At 60.3% G+C, this 13,373-nt stretch overlaps 1 protein-coding gene across 2 annotated transcripts in view; it reads right to left on the bottom strand.

The window, feature by feature from the left end:
* Positions 1–9,905: 9,905 nt before the first annotated feature.
* Positions 9,906–13,373, bottom strand: part of INTS9 (integrator complex subunit 9) — a gene marked incomplete at both ends in the record, with an annotated part of 35,402 nt that continues 31,934 nt past the window's right edge. For both annotated transcript variants that reach the window (XM_084232306.1, XM_084232305.1), the window contains 3 exons: positions 9,906–10,082; positions 11,322–11,459; positions 12,289–12,387. In XM_084232306.1, coding sequence (XP_084088432.1) covers positions 9,906–10,082; positions 11,322–11,459; positions 12,289–12,387 — 414 coding nt within the window. The remainder of the gene's footprint in view (positions 10,083–11,321; positions 11,460–12,288; positions 12,388–13,373) is intronic.

Genomic DNA, 13,373 nt, shown 5'->3' with positions numbered 1-13,373 from the left:
GGGCTCGCAGGTTCGGGGAGCGGACGAGGAGAGCGAAAGGTGGCGCCTAAGGTTCTGCGCTCGGAGGGGCCTCGGGGACACCCTCCGGGTGGGGGCCGCGCCCGCCCCGGGAGAGCCGCGGGGAGTGCCCAGGAGACGCTGCGTCTCTGAGGTCGGCCTCGCTGGGCGGGTGGGGCCGAGGCTGCGGGGACCCGCCGCGGGGCCCTGACCGATAGCTACACTGAGGACCCGGGCTCGCGGGCGCCGCGTGGAGGCCCAGTCCGGCTGGTTTGTGATTTTTAGATTCAGTAACAATTATTATTATTTAAGAAGGAAAAGGTTCAGAGTCGCCATTCAAGGCTTATTTATATATATGTGTGTGCGCGTGTGGACACACATGTGTATGTCCGTATGTATGTGTATATACATGGGCGCACACACTCACAGAGACATACATATATATATATTTTGGGGGGTGTGGAGTTTGAAACGCTGCCTGTCTTGCTGCGGGAGGCGCTCCGTATCCTGTGTCTGGTGGAGAAGCTCCCGGCCTCCTGGTCCCTGGTTCATCCTGGAACATCCTCTTGGCCCACTGACAGGCCTGTGGGTGTCCTCCCGCCCCCCCCTTGCCACCCGCCACCCCGCCGTGCTGGGGGAGGCCTGCCTGCGCCTTGGGGGGCAGCCGGCCCACTGGCGCTTAGGGCTCTCGCTGGGTCTGTCTCCCGGTCTCCGCGTTTGAAAGGCGTGGGAGGGAGACGTGGTCTGGAAGAGCCTCCAGCTGCTGCTCGTCCTGTCCGTCCTTGTCAACGGTTCTGGCAGCAGGCGTTCCCGAGGCTGCCCCTTGTTGAGAGCAGAGAGCTGGGCTGGTTCTGGGCCGGCCCGAGTGGATCTGCAGGGGCCCCTCCCTGGAGAGCCGCGCGTGGCCTTGGGGGCTCCCCACCCCGCTGTCCGGGAGTCTTGCAGCAAGGCCCCTGCCTTGGGAGAAAATCTCGGTGAAATTCACCTTCCCCCTCCCGTCTGGACCTGCACCCTGTGTTACCTCTGGTTTGGAGACCTCTCGTGCCACCTGGGTTCTGGCCCCCGAGGCGTGGGATGTGCTGGAACGGGGGATGGCATTTGTTAAGAGGCGCAAATCCAGCCTGGAAGTTTCCAGGCTTTCACCCCCACATTACCACTCTCCACTCCTGGTTTACATTTCTATTCCCTGGGCTGAAGTGGAAATAAGCTAATTTTTATTGTTGTTTTTGGTGGTGGTGGCAGCAGGGAACTGAAGAGGGCGTTAGGCACTTGGCAGGGATTTAGTCCATGATTCTACCGTTTTCTGGACCCCGCGTGCTCCTGGCGAGGCTGAGGAGAGGTGGTTCCCGCAACTCAGGTCTGTCCTGGTCGTGCACTTGCCTTAAGCCCGTTCTGTCTCCCCCAGACCGTGACACCCTGTGCTTCTGTTTCCTGGGCGCCTTCGCCTCTGTCCTGCCTGGACCAAGTGGCTTCTCTTCAGTGTCACTTGGCCGCAGGCTGTCTGGGGTGCGTGGACGCCCCAGCTCCGGGACTCCTGGCGCGGAGCTGTCCTCGCAGCAGGCGGGAGCAGGGTGCCCCGGGCTCTGTCCTCGGGGTGCCCGACAACCTGCTCGGGGCTGCCCTGCTCGGGGCTGCCGAAACCCTGAGCTGCCGCCAGCACCCGGCAGGGCTGCCGACTCCTGCGCCCTGACTGTCCGACCGCCCTTCCTCAACTTCCGGCTTCTCGCAGTAGCCTCTTCCCTCCGGGAGCCAAAGAATGTGGTGTTCGAGCTGTGTCTGTGGCTGCTGTCTGTGCCTGTGCTGTGCCGTGAGGGGCTCCGAGCCTGACCTCGCGAGGCACCTGCCGAGAAAGGCGCCCTCTGCTGGGACCCGCCAGTGGAGCCAGATGGGGGCCCCCTGAACGCCCTCAGTGCCTCTGAGACCAGTGACTGCGTCTCCCGGACAGCGGGAGGGCCGTGACGTCAGAGCTCCCAACAAGGACGCGTTGTTTGCTCCTGACTCGAAGGGCCCGACGGCAGGCTCTGTGGACTCCGCCGTGATCTCAGAGGACGCGCCCGAGCGTGAGCGGCAGGGCCGGCAGCCCCCGGTCAGGGTCCTGGAGAAAGGCGGTGCCGCGGGCAGGGTGGACGGCTCCGAGCTGGGGGTGCCGCGCGTCTCCTGGGACCCGGATGCCATCATGCGCGTGAGTGCCACGGCGGCGGCCCTCTGGCCTCCTCAGCGCCCACGGGCGGCCAGTCTCTGCCCCAGGCCTGGCCGGCCCGCTTCTCACGGAGGAGCTCGTGCTGCGGCCCGGGTGCTGTCGGCCGCCCGGCGCGTGCCGCTTGCAGGTATTCTGGGGGGGTCGCTGGCGTCCGTGCAGCGCTGGCCCCGCCTGCCGTGAGCACAATGGTCTGACGGATTTTTGTAAAAAAATAAAATAAATGGAGACTTTAACTCGAGCAGCTTGGAGGTCTCGTGTGATTTTCCTCTGCAGGGACTGAGCGAGGTGAGAGAGGGGGCCTGCCTGACCCCAACGCGCGGCCAGCGGGGTCCCTCCCGGCGGCTCTGAGGGCTGGTCACCTGGCGTGGCCACCTGGGCCTGAACCCGGCGGGGCCGGCCGTGCGTGACAGGGCAGCCGCCGGCGTCCATGCCGGGACTCGTCTTATGCAGAGGAGCCGGGGCGGGGGGGTCAGTGAGCTGCTGATGTGAGGGGGTGAGAGGTGCGGGGCACACCCAGGCCAGCTGTGTCCGTGTGTGTGTGTGTGTGTGTGTGTCGATGTCTCCAAGGTGCAGAGGTGCTGGGAGGAGCGTGGCCCTTTGGTGGGGTCTTCCCACGACTCGGTCTCTCACGGCCTCTCAGTCACAGCCAGCGCTCCCTACCGTGCGCCTGGTCTTGAGCCGGCCTGGGTGGGAGGGGTGCAGGGCTAGTGGGGCTGGAGCCCGGGACTGCTGAGCTGCCCCAGGTGGGGGTCTGGTGTGCACAGATGACCTCAAGGTGCGTGGGACCTAAGGTCCGGTCGCTCCTAAAGCGGGGGTGGCAGATGTTGGGGGGCTGCCACGCAAAGGGGGAGGGCTGACCCGGGCCTGGAGTTTGGTGCCGAGCTCTCCTTACCGTCATTCTGGGAGAATTTGTCCCGGGCCGGAGACCTGAGGAAGGGCCCTGGGTGGCCGAGACTGGCTTCTTCCTGGACACCCTGCTCTTCCCGTCAGTTCGGGCTCGGGCAGCCAAGGGGCCTGTGTCAGTGGCTGCTTCGCTGCTCCAAGGGGCGGCTGTGCTGCGTCCACACAGACCAGCCCAGGACAGCGCTGTGCGGACCTGGGCCGACCGCCTGGCTTCAGATGCTCTTGGGCATCTGGGCGCTGGTCTCCTCCGCAGAATGATGGCCCTTGCCTGTATCGTAAAGACGGGTTCAAAGTTAAACAACACAAGCGGAGAGCCCTCTGGCTGGCGCACAGCGGATGTGGGTGTTCCTGGGACGACACGCTGCCGGCTGCCTGGCGCTCCTCTGCCTCCCGTCCTGCACCTGCAGCATTCAAGACTCGGAAGCGTGCCCCCCTCCGCTCTGCCCAGCTCCCGGCCCCGGACCTCACCTTGCTCCGCCCTGGTTACAGCTCTTGTAGAGTTTTACATGATGTTAAACAATTTTTACATTTTTGTACAAGGGTTCTAGAAACAGCATCGTTTTTGAGGTTTGCCCAGTGTTGTCTATACCAGAAATTTGTCCTTTTTGTTGCTGTATAATATTCCCTCAAGTGACTCACATCTCTCCATTCTGTTCATAGTCACTTGGGCTTTTGCTACTTTTTTGCTATTTTGAATAAAGCTGCTGTGACCATTCATGTGCAGGCCTCTTGGGCTGGTTTTTCTCCTGGGTAAATCCCTGGGCGCGGAATTGCTGTTTGAGAGGGTAAGTATATATGTGTTTAGTTTTACAAGAAAGTGCCAGACCTTTCTCCGAAGGGGTGGTGCCTTCCGTGCTCCCACCGGTAATTGTGTGAGTCCCTGTCTCAGCTCCTCAGCAGCCCGTTGCGTCAGTTTTAGTCACTCTGGGTCATGATGCCTCATAGTTTTGATTTGCATTTCCCTCATGACTAGTAAATGAAGCACTTTTTCATGTAGCTGCATCATTTATGTATATTTCCTTGATGAAATGATCTAGACAAATCTCTTACCTTTTTAAAAATTGGTTGATCTGAAGAGTGTACTACTTTTAAAAAAATACGTATTTTGCCCCTAAAATTGGATTTTTCAGGTATTTACATGTCTGGGTAGCCTTGGGTGATAGTTTCACTCCTCCAGGTGAGCGCGTGCGCCCCTCACCCTCCACCACACCTCGTGGTCCCTGCACCCTGGTCCCACCCTCTGCTCCCCGCGCCCTCTGGTAGGCAGTGTGTTGTCCGTGTACCTTGCCAGAGTAGGGAAGACAGCACATTCTGGATAGACTGTCTCGGGCGGGCAGTTGGGTCTTTATTGAACAGTTGGGCGTCAGCGTGTCAGACGCTGGCTACAGTGGGGCCCGTGCTGGCATCGCACCCGGGTCGTGCCTTTCCGTTCACTGTGCTGAGTGTCCTGCGGGTTTGGACAAAAGTGTGACCATGTCCAGCCTCACCGCGTTCTCCGGAAGAGTTTCGCCTCCCTCAGAATCCTCAGTGCTGCCCCCTCGCTGCCCCCCGCGGGCTCCGTGGCCTCGGCTTTCCAGCGCGCTGTGCAGCTGGGGGGTGGCACGTAGCGTGTTCGGGTGGCTGCTTTGACTTAGGGTCCTCCATCCTCTGCGGGGTGAGCTCCTTTCCTTTCACTGCCGAGGGATCCGCTCTCGCGCGGCGTCTCGCTGTCTGTCTGCGTCGCCGAGGAGAGCAGTTCCCCACCGGGACGCCGCTCCGTGGTCAAGGCCTTTGTCAGCGTCCCCTGGCTCGTGGCTTCTCTGTCTGCTCCTTACGTGGCTTCGGGTGGGCAGAAGCGCTTGATGTGGGTGCGGCCTTGTCAGTAACTTTCCTTGCTGCTCTCGGCGGCTCGGGAAACCTGCGTTCCCAGGCCACGGAGACACGTTCTTGCCTCCGGGACTTCGCTTCCACACTCGGAGCTTGACTCCGACTCATCCGCATCTGCGCAGAGCATGTGGGGGCGGCCCCGGCTGCAGCTCTGCTCTGCTCTGCGCCCGTGTCGGGGCCTCCGGCGCCGCGGTGGGCAAGGCAAGCCTGCCCTGCTCGGGGGTCGCCTCGGGGCCTTTGTTGGAAGGGGAGCGAGCGGAGGGGGCCCTTCCAGCTCCGGGGTCCTGCTGATCCGTCCGTCCTAGCGCTGGCCCGGGCCGCCGGGGCATGGAGCCTTTGTCTGGGAAATGAAGGGGCGTCGGGATCTCTCTCCGGATTGCTTTGGGTTTATGGGTTTATGCTCACCTCGTATTCAAGTTTTATAATTAGTTTTCCGATTTCTTTTTAACATCCGAGAGTTACAATTTTTATTCTGATGAAATGCATGTACTTTATAAGAGCCCATTTTACTCATGTTGCAGTGTAGTTTGTGGCCTTCAGTACCTCCACCGTGAGTGACTGTCACCCATCAGCTGTCTCCAGAACTTGCTCCATCACCCGGCAGGCCGTACCTGACACCCCATGCCCCTACCCTCCAGCCTCGGGTCACCGCTGGCCTCTCCGTGTGCCCCGTTCTGGACGTTCGTGCGGGCCGGATCCCACACGGGGGGGGCCTGGTCTCTGGCTTTCTTCGCCCAGCGTGCCGCACGCTCCCGAATGTGCTTCTTTTCATGACTGGACCGCGTCTTCCCTCTGCAGAGCCCTCTTGTTCCCGTCTGCCCGTCACGGACACCAGGGTTGCGCCCCGGGCTGGCTGCGCGATGCTGCTGCTGTCACTTGGGGGCGCACACGTCCAGTTGAGCCCTTGCTTTGAGTGCCTGTGTGTGTATCACACGCTGGATCACTCGGTGCCCCCATGTGTAACTTCTGATGAGCCACCACGCTGTTCCTCAGCAGCCGCCCCATTTCACAGCCCGCCGGCAGCGTGGGAGGGCGCAGCTCCTCCGCCTCCTGGCCAGTGCTTCGTTTTTGAATTAGGACTTTCTGTGCTGGCCGGGACGGCCGGGCGCCCGGGGCTGCCTCAGGGCGTGGATGCCGCTTGAGGCTGGCAGCGACGTGCTTTTTCATCTGCTTAATGGCCGTTATGTAAGATACTCAAGACATTTCAGAGAGAGAGAGAGAGAGAGAGCGAGCTCTGCAGGCCCTTTGCCCATTTGAGAAACTGAGTAGTTTGGTTTGGCTGTTGTTATCCCCTGGGGTTTTGATGGCATTTTATTGAAACTGTGGATCAGCAGCTGGAGCTAATAGGTGAGTGTGTGTGTGTCTTTCCATTTACTCCCATCTTTTAGTTTCTACCAGCAGGGTTTTGAGGTTTTTAGTGTGGCGATCTTACATAGCTTTCCAAGTGCGTTCCTGAGTAGTTTCTCACGTACTACAAATGGAACTGCTGTTTCATAAAAGTTCACTTTGTAATTTATTGCTAGTACATGCAGTAGCCGTCTTGCTAACTTATTCTAGTTGCTTTGTAGATTTTGGACTTTGTGAACCATCTCATATTCTGTGCTGGAAATTTGCTCCTTGTACTTGTGAGAAATTTGTGAGAAACTTGCATCTTGACTGTTATCCTGGTGGGCCCAAGTCATCAGAGCAAATGCAGAAGACAGTAGGTGCTTAATAAATGCTCACTGATGGTGGACGATTCCATCGGTGACTGGAAAAGACTAAAAGGTCATTGTTTTCAAAGCTTGCCAGCCCTATGGTTACTACATTATATTCATAGAATCTAAAATTTAGCAAACTATTTTAGCTAATGTTTAGCAACCCCAAATTTATTGGTATCATGAGAATTCAAGCTGTTTCACAGTTGTCAGGAAGACTTGTGCGTGGACCTGTTACTGAGGTTTATCCTGGAGAAGAGTAAAGGACGAAGCTGGTCAGCACAGGAGTCATAAGCAGAGCTCAGTCTAGGAGAAACAGACATTCCCCCCGCGGACGAGGTGTGGCCGAACACCCGCCAGCCCCGCGGTCCTGACTGAAAACGTGTCAGTTTAATGTTTGTAAAATACCGTGTTTTTGCAGCTTTATTGAGACCCTGACCTACACCGTGTGAGTCTAAGGCACGCGTGACTCGAGACACAGGTATGTTGCGCAGTGATGACCACAGTGAGCCTGATGAACACCCTCGTCCTATCGTAATTATTTTTTTCTGGGGGTGGTGACTTCCGAGACGTGCTCTCGGCTGGCCAGCACGTGTGCAGCAGCGCCGACGCTCGTCACCGCGCTGCCTGCTCACTCGCCTTCCAGCTGTAAGCGTGTGTCCTTTGGCCAACATTTCCCCATTTCCCCCCCAGTTCTGGCAACCGTCCTTCTCTTTCTTTGGGCGCCGGGCCTTCCGCGTGCAGGAATGAGCGCGCCGTTCTGGGCCTTCTGGCCGCGCAGAAAGCGCTGGCTGCCGTGGCGACTGTAGGCGCTCGGTGTCCTTTGTCACCGGCCAGTCGTCGTCTGTGTCACGTGACTGCAGGACTGCGTCCCCAGGCCAGGTCGCCACCGCGCACATGTCCGAGGGGACTCGTAGCCTGTCACACGCGGGCTGCGTCGGGAGCACTGTGGTGACGTCAGACGGCCTGTCTTTCACACACACCCCCATGTCTTTGAACGTCCTTTCCTGACCTACACGCGGTTGTCTGCACGTCTGGCTGTTGTCAGCAGCGCGGCGGGGAGCGCAGGGTGCAGCTCTCCGAGACAGGACTCTCATTTCCTTCGGGGGCCCAGCCGTGAGAGCGCCTGCTGGCTCCTGCTCTTCTCCCTGGCGCTGCGCCCATTCGCATCCCGGCAGCGGGGCGCGTCCCGTCTCCACACCCAGCGCGCACCGTCCGGCTCGTTCCGCCAGGTGCGAGGGGCCGCGTTGTCAGGGTTACGTTTCCCTAGTGATTCGTGCCGCAGTGTTCTGTGGGCCTCTCAGTCATTTGCCGTCTTTCGAAAAATGTTCATTCCAGTTCTTTATCCGTTTAAATGAGATTTTTTTTTGTTTGATGGAGACTTTTGGTGATGGTTTTGCTGTGCAGATATTATTTAGTTCAAGATAGTCTTGCATTTTTGCTTTTGTTGCTTACGCTTTTGGTGTTAGAGCCAAACACCAGTGACCGATGTCGGGGCGCTTCCCCGCCCCCCCTGGGCTTGTGGCTTCAGGTCTTCCAGGGACGTCGTCATTCCAGGTGGCCCGCGCGGTGGAAGACGTGGGTCTAATTCCGCTGTTTGCACTTGGTCACCGCTTTCCTGACACCATTTGTTGAAGACTGTCCTTTCCTCGTGGAGACTTCCTGGTTCCTTTGTCACGTATGACTTGACCGCAGGGTGTGCCTGTGTTCCTGCGCCCTCTGTCCGTCCCGTGGGCCTGTGTCTGTACCGAGGGTGAGTTACCACAGCTTGGTAATGACGGTTTAAGTCGGGAATGATGATGCCTCCAGCTTTGTTCTCAGGCTTGCTTAGGCTGTTCGGAATCTTTTGTGATTCCATACAAACTTCAGGACTATTTTTCTGTGAAAAACGCCACTGGAATTTTGACGGCGATTGCTTGGACTCTGCAGGTGGTACGTGCTGCCTCAGGGTGTGACTAAACCTACCACGGGCTGCCCGGGGCAGCGGAGACCGTGGTGTTGGGTCTTTGGACAACACACCCGATGGATGCTGCCTCTGGCAAGTGAGACATTCTGGCTCAGCGACCTCTAGGACTCAGCGGTTTCCTCTGTAGTTGCAGTCGGTTCTTTCTCCCTTATTCTCAAGTCAAGGCGCACTGCAGCGGGCTTGAGGACGTCAGGTGCTCTCAACCGTCCACGGCGTGGAGGAGGACACAGGCACACGCCTCAGGGCTGCGGAGAACCTCTGCTCGGCCTCAGAAGAAGTCTCCCCTCCCCTCCAGCTTGGAGGCTTCTTTACTCCTTTCTGTGGCTATTCGTGGTCGTTGAGACGCCAACTCCTGCCTTACTGGACAACCGTGAGGGCCCAAGGCTGCAGGTTCTCTGGGGATCAAGGCGGAGTTGGCCCAGGCGGCCAGGCTGCTGCCTGATCTGCCTCACATCAGCTGTGACCTGGGAAACATCTGCCCGAGACGCAGGGGCAGCGCTTTCGGGGCACCGCCTCTCGCCGGCGGGCCTGCTGGGGTCAGTTTGCAGCTCGCTCAACACAGCCTGCGCCGTGAGGGAACATCCGGGACGAGCCACGGCCAGCAAGTGGAGCCTGCCCTGAAGGTCGGGCCGGTCTAGTCGGCCGTGTGTGTTTTCCACAGACATGCAGCCCACAGGTAAACATCTCTGTGGAATTTAAGAACGCGTCTGCTGTACAGATGGCGCTGGGGCTGCGTGGGGTGGGCTCACGCCATCTAAAACCTGCTGAGGTGTTTCTGAAGTTGATGCCGGCCTGTTCCTAAGTCAGTGTGTCAACTGTGGGTTCAACAGAACGCAGATGTCTATAAAAAAATAAGTTTTATTAACAAAATGGGCTCGCAATATAAAATACAGAGAGATGAGATCACGTTACTAATTAGGGGGCGTCTACTGGGTACAGCAGCGCAGTAAGTGACACGAAACCAAAGACGAGTTCCCTGCCCCGGGAGTGCGAATCCACGAACGTGAAACAGGCCGCCGGAGCCGGTCGCGCCACCTCCCTTCCGCCATTGCTCAGAAAGCGCTTCCGTGACCGACAGGCGAGTCCTTGGCTCGAGAAGGAACCGGGAAGCGTCTGTCCTGCCTGCAGCGGTGCTGGGAGCGCAGGCCCGGGGCGCTGGGCCTGCCCCATGAGGTCCTCGCACGCCACCCAGCCCCCCAACCAGGGGCCCAAGAGGCTGCCCTTCCTTGGCTGGCCGGCCCCACGGGTGGCTGCAGGAGGGGCGCCGAGGTGCCGCCTAGAACTTCTGCAGGAACTTGAGGACGAGGTCCCGCAGGCGCACCCTGAGCGTCTCGTCGTTGTCGCAGATGATGTGGGTGGAGTCCTCCTCCAGCTGGATCAGCGTCTCGGCTTCCTGGAGCAGCACGATGTGGCCCTTGGCGGTGTCTTCCACCTTAATGTCGCTGAAGCCGTGCTGTGGCAGGAGAAAGGAGGCGGCGGAAAGCAGAGGAGATGGTCAGCAAACACGCGCTCTAACAATGACCCTGCCTAGACTCAGCTAAACTTAACATTCTAGAAACGGGCGTCTTTTCCTCCGTCTGATTTTCCAGACCATTCACAGGACCTACCACAGCAGCAGAATTTAACCAGTTCCGTACACTTCTAAAGACGCCCCAACCTGCACAACCTCGTGAGGAGCCAGCGTTCCCACCTCCAGCTCATGCCCGGGGCAGCCCGGGCCACGCAGGCCCTCTCGAGGAGGGGGAGCTGGGGCGGCACAGCACAGCCTCCTTCAGCGTTCTCGGCCGCGCTTCTGAACACGTCAGCTGTGCGGAGGAGAAGCGGAATTAGGCTCATCTGCCTGACAGAGGAAGGATGTGGCCCCAGTGGCTGCGCTCAGCTCTAGGCGGGCGCGTGGTGTGGGCAGCGAGGCAGGAGTGCCCGGCATCCCCTGGGTGAGTTCCCGGATGGGCCAGGCGGGGGCTGCGGAAGGCTCTTCCCGGGAAGGGAAGCCGTTTCAAGTCTGAGTCCTGTCGAGAGGAGCCGAGCAGCGCGAGGCCGGGGACGAGCCCCCCTCACCTGCCGGCCGCGAGGATTCCCAGAGCAACCCTCGAGTGCAGGGCACAGCAGCTGAGGCCCAGCCTTTGGAAAATCAAACGACCCGTGGAGAAGACACGCCCCACCGAGAGAAGCCGTTCAGATTTGAAAGAATTCAGCCGCTGAGACATGTCAGCTGGACAAAAGGCGGCGACTAGCAGCTGACAGGAGAAAACCACCTTTCCTCAGCTGAGTTCAAAACCGCAGCTGAAGGCTGGGGTCAGCTCCTCCTCCTGTGACGCTGATTCTACACAGTGGCTTCAGTTCCAGGACTCGAGAGTCAAATTCCTGACACTCCGGGCAGGCAGCCGTGGCGCCTCTCTCCCTGCACCCGCCTGGACGCCGGGCCCTTCCCCCGCCTCCCGGGATCCTGTCCTGACTCTGCAGCAGGCCAGGCTGCCCTGACAGAGAGGTAGGCCTCGGGGGCGCCCCTCCTCGCCTTCATCACCCCTCCTGCCCGCTGCGTGCCCAGCAGAAAGGCGTTCCCTGGCTTGGGTGGCAGCGCTGGGCAGGCGCCCTGCTTCTGTCCTTCACCCCAGCCTGGGCCACACCGACGCTGCAGGGGCAGCAGCTGCCATGGGGCGGGGGCTTGCCGGGGGGGGGGGGGTCGCCTCACCTTCTCCAGGGTCTGCACGAACTGGCCCACGGGGATGGAGCCGCTCAGCAGGGGCTTCAGGGCTTTGCAGTCGGGGATGTCGTCACTCGCCCGCTTCCGCTTCTTCCCGCTGGTGGGCTGGGCTGGCCTCGGTGGGGGCTGCAAGGCGGGAATCACAGGGAGCCACGTCAGGCGCTGCCCTAGGCCCCGGGTGCCTCCACCCTGCCTGTGGGGCCCTCCCCGCTCAGAGGCCCAGGGCGGCCCCAAGTCGCCAGTGGGGCCCAGGGCATAGGCACTTGGTTCAGGGTCTCGGTTGGGGCTCCCTCTGGAGCGCCCCGTCCCCACAAGCTACCGCCAACTAGGCGCCAGGGCCCACCACTCAATGGGCTGAGCCGTCTTCCTGCCAAGACCCCACCCAGGACTTCGTGGCACTCGCAGCAGACAGCGGCACGGCTGAGCCCTCCCGGCCTGGGAACCTTGGCAAGAGGCGGAGGGTCAGCCAGCCTGGCCGTAAGTGTCGATGCGGGAAGACCTTGGCGAGGACACGCGGCCATCACCTGTGTGTAGCTCGGGGCTCAGGAGCAACAGCCCCACTGCGTCTTCCTGGGGGTCGGGACCAGAGACCACCCTGCTTAGCCACGGGAAGGCTGCTGGAAAGCGAGGTGTGTGCTGGGTACCAAGTCCCCGGCCTCCTCTGCCCTTTGTAAGCCTCCCAGGACCGGGCCCAGTGCCCTGTGGGGCTTGTGGAGAGCACCCCCCAAAGGCGGGTGCAGTGATGGCCATCTATGGGGCGCTGATGTTGGGGGATGTGTGCAGCGCAGGGGGTGCAACCCCCTCCCTCCTCCCCCCAGGCGCTGGCCCTCGCAGAAGGCGCTTGGGCGCTGCGTCCTGTTTCTCTGATGCTGGCTTGGGAGCCTGGGGGCCGGGTGGAAAGTAGGACCTTTCTGGTGGGGTGCGGTTGGGGGGGGGGTCCCCTGGCTCCAGGTACCTGCAGGACGTGCTTGTTATCCTTAGTCTGCAGCACAGCCGAAACGGTTGCCAGGGAAATGCCAGGCTTGATCTCCATGGGCACCAGGGAATCTGCGAGCTGAAGCAAACGGGTTTCAGTCAGGCCTGTGCCAGGTGAGGGGAGAGGGCGCCCCATGCCCTTCACGGAGGCGGGGCCTGAGCAGTGGCGGAGCCCCTCACCTCACCATGCATTTCCCAGGCAGGACGGGACACCCGAGCTGCAGCTCCAGGCTGTCCTGGTAGAGGATGGACGTCCACCCGTGCGTGGAGAGTGGTCAGCAGGACCACGTGACCCGGCGCGAGCGCAGGTCGGAGGAGGGCGGGCGAGCGACGTGGGCACCGAGTGAGACGTGTAGGTGAGGAGAGCGGACGAACCCCCCAGCCTCTGTCATGTGCCGTCCCTGGCCACAGACTACCGTCCCCGAGGAAAAGCTCACATAGTAAAATCCAGAAAAATTTCCAGTGTATTTGAAAAACAGGCCTAGAAAAGTGGTGACGGGATGGTGTGGAGGCCTGGGCAGCAGCCCCAAGCCAGAGTGCAGGGCACCGTCCGAGGAGACAGCCTCGGGGCTGAGCTGCTTGCCGGGCAGACAGCGGCTGTCCCGGGCCAGGCCCCGCGGGCCTCAGGCCGGCTCCGACACCGAGGGTGGGGCCGGGGTGCCTTCCTTGCAGGGGGAGGAGGAAGAACTAGGGCGCCAGGGTCTGCCCAGTGCCACGGGGATAAACCACCTGCAGCGAAGAGCAGACGCAGGGCCTGCCGTCGCCCCACCAGGCCCACCTCGCGACAGGGACAGGTGTCGCGCTGGCCGCCTCCACCCAACGGTGCAGACATCCCTTGGGAGGAGGAAAAGCAGAGCGGTGGATTCATACGGGATCGCTGAGTTCTGTCTAGGAAGTTTCCCTTTCCCCGAAATAACCACTTTTCATCAATCATTATCTAACAAATGTTAGGATTTTCCATCTTCGTGAAGGGGGCGACCTCGGAAGGCTTGAATTTAAGTGCGATGAGTAATTTCTGCCACAAAATGTCCATTTTGGAGGCAAAAGAAATCACTGCGAGTTGAG

The sequence above is a fragment of the Talpa europaea genome, assembly GCF_964194135.1.
Source record: "Talpa europaea genome assembly, chromosome: 4".
Taxonomy (NCBI): Eukaryota; Metazoa; Chordata; class Mammalia; order Eulipotyphla; family Talpidae; genus Talpa; species Talpa europaea.
This window is presented reverse-complemented; position numbering and strand designations above follow the sequence as displayed.